This window comes from Myiozetetes cayanensis, unplaced genomic scaffold (assembly GCF_022539395.1).
Source record: "Myiozetetes cayanensis isolate MyiCay16 unplaced genomic scaffold, myiCay2020 scf688, whole genome shotgun sequence".
Taxonomy (NCBI): domain Eukaryota; kingdom Metazoa; phylum Chordata; class Aves; order Passeriformes; family Tyrannidae; genus Myiozetetes; species Myiozetetes cayanensis.
Window position 1 is genome coordinate 15,414 of NW_026087951.1, and position 8,518 is coordinate 23,931.

The 8,518-nt window shown below is 59.2% G+C and overlaps 1 protein-coding gene and 1 long non-coding RNA gene across 6 annotated transcripts; one reads left to right on the forward strand and one right to left on the reverse strand.

Annotated features, from left to right (window-relative positions):
* Positions 1-382: 382 nt before the first annotated feature.
* Positions 383-1,141, forward strand: LOC126651592 (uncharacterized). 3 transcript variants are annotated; one of them, XR_007631752.1, is made up of 3 exons: positions 383-455; positions 770-853; positions 976-1,034. It is a non-coding gene; the product is annotated as an uncharacterized LOC126651592 (long non-coding RNA). The 3 variants fall into 3 exon arrangements; XR_007631751.1 differs by lacking the exon at positions 976-1,034 and adding an exon at positions 1,083-1,141 and having other exon boundaries at positions 388-448; XR_007631750.1 differs by having other exon boundaries at positions 388-448.
* Positions 1,142-2,555: 1,414 nt separating this feature from the next.
* LOC126651591 (keratin-associated protein 4-3-like) lies at positions 2,556-4,450 on the reverse strand. 3 transcript variants are annotated; one of them, XM_050337547.1, is made up of 4 exons: positions 4,204-4,450; positions 3,924-4,173; positions 2,647-3,207; positions 2,556-2,598 (listed from the first exon to the last, which is right to left on the reverse strand). In XM_050337547.1, the coding sequence occupies exons 1-4, from the start codon at positions 4,391-4,393 to the stop codon at positions 2,583-2,585; spliced, it is 1,017 nt and encodes a 338-aa protein (XP_050193504.1). In that variant the 5' UTR covers positions 4,394-4,450; the 3' UTR covers positions 2,556-2,582. The 3 variants fall into 3 exon arrangements, 1 of the variants encoding a protein (XP_050193504.1); XR_007631749.1 differs by lacking the exon at positions 2,556-2,598 and having other exon boundaries at positions 2,633-3,037; positions 3,894-4,143; positions 4,294-4,450; XR_007631748.1 differs by lacking the exon at positions 2,556-2,598 and having other exon boundaries at positions 2,633-3,037; positions 3,894-4,173.
* Between the last annotated feature and the right edge of the window lie 4,068 nt (positions 4,451-8,518).

Genomic DNA, 8,518 nt, shown 5'->3' on the forward strand with positions numbered 1-8,518 from the left:
CACCCCCAGTACCCAGGACCCCCCCAGGTGCCCCCTCACCCTGCGCTGGGTCCTCAGGGGCTCAGGTGCCCCCAGGTATCCAGGACCCCAGGACTCCCCAGGTGCCCCCCCAGGTGCCCCCTCACCCTGCGCCGGGGTCCCTCGGGGGCTCCAGGTGCCCCCAGGTATCCAGGACCCCCAGGTACCCAGGACCCCCAGGTGCCCCCCCCTCACCCCTGCGCCGGGGTCCCTCGGGGGGCTCCGGGTGCCGCGTCACCATCACCACCTTCAGCACGAGGCTGTTCCCGCCCTGGCGGATCATGTTCACCACCTGCCGGTGCCCCACCTTCACCACGTTCTGACCATTCACCTGCACAGGTGAGCAGTGACATCACATAGACAGGTAATGCCATGTTCACCACCTGCCGGTGCCCCACCTTCACCACGTTCTGACCATTCACCTGCACAGGTGAGCAGTGACATCACATAGACAGGTAATGCCATGTTCACCACCTGCCGGTGCCCCACCTTCACCACGTTCTGACCATTCACCTGGGCACAGGTGAGCAGTGACATCACACAGACAGGTAATGCCATGTTCACCACCTGCCGGTGCCCCACCTTCACCACGTTCTGACCATTCACCTGGGCACAGGTGAGCAGTGACATCACACAGGTGAGCAGTGACATCACACAGGTGAGCAGTGACATCACACAGACAGGTAATGCCATGTTCACCACCTGCCGGTGCCCCACCTTCACCACGTTCTGACCATTCACCTGGGCACAGGTGACATCACACAGACAGGTAATGCCATGTTCACCACCTGCCGGTGCCCCACCTTCACCACGTTCTGACCATTCACCTGTACAGGTGAGCACAGGTGAGCAGTGACATCACACAGACAGGTAATGCCATGTTCACCACCTGCCGGTGCCCCACCTTCACCACGTTCTGACCATTCACCTGTACAGGTGAGCAGTGACATCACACAGGTGAGCAGTGACATCACACAGACAGGTAATGCCATGTTCACCACCTGCCGGTGCCCCACCTTCACCACGTTCTGACCATTCACCTGGGCACAGGTGACATCACACAGGTGAGCAGTGACATCACACAGACAGGTAATGCCATGTTCACCACCTGCCGGTGCCCCACCCTCACCACGTTCTGACCATTCACCTGTACAGGTGAGCAGTGACATCACACAGGTGGCATTGTACAGGTGATGTCACACAGGTGACATCATACAGGGACAGGTGACGTCATACAGGGACAGGTGTCTGACACCTGCACACACCCCCTGCCCCACCCTCATCACGTTCTGACTGTTCACCTGCATACAGGTGAGCAGTGACGTCATAGGGGTGACGTCATACAGGTGACGTCATACAGGGACAGGTGTCCGACAGGGACAGGTGTGTGACACCTGCACACACCCCCTGCCCCACCTTCACCACCTTTTGACCGTTCACCTGCGCACAGGTGAGCGGTGACGTCACACAGGTGATGTCACGCAGGTGACGTCATACAGGTGAGCGGTGATGTCATACAGGTGAGCGGTGACGTCATACAGGTGGCATCGTACAGGTGATGTCATTCAGGTGACATCATACAGGGACAGGTGCCTGACACCTGGACACACCCCCTGCCCCACCCTGACCACGTTCTGACCCTTCACCTGTGCACAGGTGGACAGGTGATGTCACACAGATGATGTCATACAGGTGAGCAGTGATGTCATACAGGGACAGGTAATGTCATACAGGGACAGGTAAGGTCATATAGGGACAGGTGAGCAGTGACGTCATACGGTTGACATCATACAGGGATAGGTGACGTCATACAGGGACAGGTGACGTCATACAGGGACAGGTGTCTGACACCTGCACACACCCCCTGCCCCACCTTCACCACCTTCTGCCCCTTCGCCTGCACACAGGTGAGCAGGTGACGTCACACAGGTGATGTCACACAGGTGACGTCACACAGGTGACGTCACACAGGTGATGTCATACAGGCGAGCGGTGATGTCATACAGGGACAGGTAATGTCATATAGGCACAGGTGTCTGACACCTGGGCACACCCCCTGCCCCACCCTCACCACGTTCTGACCGTTCACCTGTGCACAGGTGGGCAGTGACGTCATAGGGGTGACGTCATACAGGTGACATCATACAGGGACAGGTGACATCATACAGGGACAGGTGATGTCATACAGGGACAGGTGTCTGACACCTGGTCACACCCCCTGCCCCACCCTCACCACGTTCAGACCGTTCACCTGCACAGGTGGGCAGTGACGTCACATGGGTGAGCAGTGATGTCACACAGGTGAGCGGTGATGTCATACAGGTGGCATCGCACAGGTGATGTCATACAGGTGACATCATACAGGGACACATGCCTGACACCTGGACACACCCCCTGCCCCACCCTGACCACGTTCTGCCCCTTCACCTGTGCACAGGTGGCACAGGTGGGACACAGGTGTGGCACAGGTGACATCACAGGGCATGTGCTACAGAGGGAATGGAGTTAGGGCACACCTGCACACCTGCACACCCCAGCACACCTGGACACATCTGGACATGTGCTCACACACCTGCACACCTGGGCACACCTGAGCACACCTGGACATGTGGTCACACAGCTGGACACACCTGACACACCTGCACACACCTGGATGGACCTGAATGCACCTGGATGGACCTGAGCACACCTGGATGGACCTGAACACACCTGGACACATCTGGACATGTGTTCACAAACCTGCACACACCTGCCATGACCTGGACGCACCTGGGTGGACCTGAACACACCTGGACACACCTGGATGGATCTGAGCACACCTGGACACATCTGGACATGTGTTCACACAGTTGGACACACCTGAGCACACCTGAGCACACCTGGACACCCTTGGACACACCTGGGCACACCTGGACACATCTGGACATTTGGCCACACACTTGCACACACCTGGACACACCTGGACATGAGGTCACACACCTGGGCACACCTGGACACACCTGCACACGTGTCCACACACCTGGACACGTGGTTACACATCTGGACACAACTGCACATGAGGTCACACACCTGGACACACCTGGTGACACCTGGACATGTGGTGACACACCTGGACACGTGGTTACACATCTGGACACAACTGCACATGAGGTCACACACCTGAGCACACCTGCACATGTGGTCACACACCTGGATGAACCTGAAGGCACCTGGACACACCTGGGCACACCTGGACATGCCAGAACATGTGGGGACACAACTGGACACAGCTGGATGGACCTGAGCACACCTGGATGGACCTGAGCACACCTGGACACATCTGGCCATGTGCTCACACACCTGCACACACCTGCATGGACCTGAGCACACCTGGGTGGACCTGAACACACCTGGACACATCTGGACATGTGTTCATACACCTGCACACACCTGCATGGACCTGAACGCACCTGGATGGACCTGAACACACCTGGACACACCTGCATGTGCAACACACGGACTTGATGGACTAACACACTGGTGACTGAGCACACCTGGATAGCTGACATGTGTTCACACATTGGCACCTGATGGACTGAGCACACGACACATCTGACATGTTTTCACACACTACACACAGACACATCTGGACATGTGTTCACACAGTTGGACACACCTGGATGGACCTGAGCACAGCTGGACACATCTGGACATGTGTTCATACACCTGCACACACCTGAGCACACCTGAGCACACCTGCACATGTGGTCACACACCTGGATGGACCTGAGCGCACCTGGACACACCTGGAAATGTGTTCACACAGCTGCACACACCTGGATGGACCTGAGCACACCTGGGTGGACCTGAATGCACCTGGGTGGACCTGAGCACACCTGGACACATCTGGACATGTGTTCACACACCTGGACATGTGTTTACACATCTGGACACAACTGCACATGAGGTCACACACCTGGACACACCTGGTGACACCTGGACATGTGTTCACACACCTGGACACGTGGTTACATATCTGGACACAACTGCACATGAGGTCACACACCTGGACACACCTGAACATGTGGTCACACACCTGGACACATCTGGATGAACCTGAAGGCACCTGGACACACCTGAGCACACCTGGACATGCCAGAACATGTGGTGACACACCTGAGCACACCTGGGCACACTTGGATACACCTGAGCACAGCTGGACACACCTGAGCACAGCTGGACACACCTGGACATGCCTGGACATGTGGTGACACACCTGGACACATCTGAGCACACCTGGACATACCAGGACATGTGGTGACACACCTGAGCACAGCTGGACACAGCTGGACATGAGGTCACACACCTGGACACACACCTGCACACACCTGGACATGTGGTAGCACACCTGGACACATCTGGATGGACCTGAAGGCACCTGGACACACCTGAGCACACCTGGACACACCTGGACATGTGGGGACACATCTGCACACACCTGAACATGCCTGGGCACACCTGAGCACACCTGGACACACCTGGACATGTGGGGACACACCTGCACACACCTGAGCACACCTGGACACACCTGAGCACAGCTGGACACACCTGGGCACACCTGGACATGAGGTCACAGCCCTGCACACACCTGTGGTGGGTCCCGGGGGTCTCACCTGGATCAGGAAGTCGCCCCCACAGGTGGGTGCAGGTGGGTGTGGGGGGGTCCCTGTGCCCACAGGTGAGTCCAGGTGTGGGGAGGGGGTCCCTGTGCCCACAGGTGAGTTCAGGTGGGTGTGGGGGGTCCCTGTGCCCCACAGGTGAGTTCAGGTGGGTGTGGGGGGTCCCTGTGCCCCACAGGTGAGTCCAGGTGGGTGTGGGGGGTGTGATGGGGTCCCTGTGCCCCACAGGTGAGTCCAGGTGTGTGTGTGGGTTTTGGGGGGGGTCTCACCTGGATCAGGAAGTCTCCCCCACAGGTGAGTTCAAGTGAGTTCAGGTGTGTTTAGGGGGGTCCCTGTGCCCATAGGTAAGTTCAGGTGAGTCCAGGTGGGTGCAGGGGGGTGTGGGGGGGTTTTGGGGGGCTCCCTGTGCCCCACAGGTGAGTTCAGGTGTGTTTAGGGGGGTCCCTGTGCCCACAGGTGAGTCCAGGTGGGTTTTGGGGGGGGTCTCACCTCGATCAGGAAGTCTCCCCCACAGGTGAGTGCAGGTGGGTGTGAGGGGGTTTAGGGGGGTCCCTGTGCCCACAGGTGAGTTCAGGTGGATTTTGGGGGGGGTCTCACCTCGATCAGGAAGTCTCCCATGCGCAGCCCCGCCCTCCAGGCCACGCCCCCCTCGTCCACCGACTCCAGGTACTGCAGGGCCGGGAACGCCGGCGTGGGGGTGAACTCCTCGATGGGGGTCTGCGCTGTGGGGGGGGGGCCCTGTCAGCACCAGGACCCCCCCCCAAATCACCCATGGGACCCCCAACCCACCCCAGAGACCCCCGACCCACAGGGACCCCCAGTGACCACACAGGGAATGTGGGGGTGGGTGGGGTGAACTCCTCGATGGGGTCTGCGCTGTGGGGGAGGGTCAGCACCGGGACCCCCATGGGACCCCCAAATCACCTCAGAGACCCCCAACCCACAGAGAGACCCCATGGAACCACCCCAGGAGGCCCCTTGGACCCCCCAAGACCCTCCAGATCCCTCACAGGACCCCCTGAGCCCCCAGACCCCCCAAAGACCCTCCAGGACCCCCCAGCCCTTCCAGGACCCCCAAACCCTCCAGGACCTCCCCAAGCCCCCCAAAGCCCCCTGCCCTCACCCTTGGCCCCCAGTCCCCCTCTGGGACTCCCCCAAAGCCCCTCAGGACCCCCCCAAACCCCCTCCAGGACCCCCCAGACCCCTCCAGGACCCCCCAAAGACCCTCCAGGATCCCCCCAGCCCTTCCAGGAACCCCCCCAAACCCCTCCAGGACCTCCCCAAGGCCCCCAAAGCCCCCTCCTCACCCTTGGCCCCCAAGCCCCTCCAGGACCCTCCAGGACCCCCAAACCCCTTCAGGACCCCCAAACCCCTCCAGGATCCCCCCAAATCCCCCAAAGCCTCTCCAGGACCCTCAAGCCCTTCCAGGACCCCCCAAACCCCTCCAGGACCCCTGAAGCCCCCAAAGACCCCCTCCTCACCCTTGGCCCCCAACTCCTCCAGGTCCCCCCAAATCCCCCAAATCCCCCAAGGCCCCCCTCACCCTTGGCCCCCAACTCCCCTCCAGGCCTCCCAAATCCCCCAAATCCCCCAAATCCCCCAAGCCCCCTCACTCCTTGGCCCCCAATCCTCCAGGTCCCCCAAATCCCCCAAATCCCCCCAAGGCCCCCCTCACCTTTTGCCCCCAAACCCCTCCAGGCCCCCAAGCCCCCTCACTTTGGCCCCCAAGCCCTTCCAGGACCCTCCCAAATGCCCCCAAGCCCCCCTCACCTTGGCCCCCAAGCCCCTCCAGGACCCCCAAATCCCCCAAGCCCCCTCACCCTTGGCCCCCGCAGGACGAGACCGAAGCCCTCGCTGTCCTTTTCTGCAGCAGAACCGTCTTCTCCTTGATGATGTAATCGCTGGGGGACAGCGGGACGATTGGGGGCTTTGGGGATGTGGGGGGATTTGGGACATTGGGGGATTTGGGGGATTTGGGGACATTGGGGGATTGGGGACATTGGGGGTTGGGGGATTGGGGACATTTGGGACATTGGGGGATTTGGGGATTTGGGATGTTGGGAGGGTCGGGGACATTGGGGACATTGGGGATGTTGAGGGGATTTGGAGGACATTGGGGGTTGGGGACATTGGGGGTTGGAGATGTTGAGGGATGTTGGGGGATGTTGGGGATGTTGAGGGATTTGGGGGATTGGGGACATTGGGGGTTGGGAGGCTTTGGGGACATTTGGGGACATTTGGGGACATTGGGGGATTGAGGATGTTGAGGGATTTGGGAAGAATTTGGGGACATTTGGGGACATTGGGGGATTGGGGATGTTGGGGGTTGGAGCATTGGGGATTTGGGGACATTGGGGGATTTGGGGGATTGGGGACATTGGGAGCTTTTGGGGACACTGGGGGACTTTAGGGGACACTTGGGATGTTGGGAGGATTGGGGACATGGGAGGATTTGGGGGATTGGGCACATTGGGGACATTGGGGATTAGGGTGCTGGGGATTTGGGGACATTGGGGACATTGGGGAGATTTGGGGACATTGGGGGATTTGGAGTGTTGGGCACATTGGGGACATTTGGGGATTGGGACATTGGGGATGTTGGGAGGATTGGGGACATTGGAGGGATTTGGGGACATTGGGGGTTGGGGCATTGGGGGATTTGGGGACATTGGGGGGATTGGGGGTTTGGGGACATTTGGGGACACTTGGGATGTTGGGGGATTTGGGGGATTTGGGGACATTGGAGGATTGGGGATGTTGGGGGATTTGGTGGTGTTAGGCACATTGGGGACATTAGGGGATTGGGGTGTTGGGGATTTGGGGACATTGGGGGTTAGGGACATTTGGGGGATTTGGGGGCATTGGGGATTGGGGACATTGGGGGATTTGGGGACATTGGGGGATTTGGGGGATTTGGGGACATTTGGGGACTTGGGATGTTGGGGGATTGGGGACATTGGGGGATTTGGGGGATTTGGGGACATTGGGGGATTGGGGATGTTGGGGGATTGAGGACATTGAGGGGTTGGGGACATTGGGGATTAGGATGTTGGGGACATTGGGGGATTTGGGGACATTGGGGGGTTGGGGACATTGGGGGATTGGGGATATTGGGGGATTTGGGGTGTTGGGACATTGGGGACATTGGGGGGATTTGGGGACACTGGAGGGATTGGGGACATTGGGGATGTTGGAAGGGATTGGGGACATTGGGACATTTGGGGGGATTGGGGACATTGGGGGATTTGGGGACATTGGGGACACTTGGGATGTTGGGGGGATTTGGGGACATTTGGGGACATTGGGGGATTTGGGGACATGGGGGACATTGGGGACATTGAGGGGATTTGGGGGATTTGGGGACATTGGAGGAATTGGGGGACACTGGGGGATTTGGGGACATTGGGGGATTGGGGACATTGGGGGATTGGGGACATTGGGGGATGTTGGAAGGGATTGGGGACATTGGAGGGACTTGGGGACATTGGGGGATTTGGGGGCATTGGGGGATTTGGTGGTGTTGGGCACATTGGGGGGGTTTGGGGCCATTGGGGACACTTGGGATGTTGGGGGTGATTTGGGGACTTTGGGGACACTGGGAGAATTGGGGGATTGGAGGGATTTGGGGACATTGGGGACATTGGGGACATTGGGGGATTGGAGGGATTTGGGGACATTGGGGGTTTGGGACATTGAGGGGGATTGGGAGTGTTGGGGATGTTGGAAGGGATTGGGGACATTTGGGGACATTAGGGGGATTTGGGGACATTGGGGGACATTTGGGACATTGGGGGATTGGGGATTTGGGGGCATTGGGGACATTGGGGGGTTGGGGAGATTGG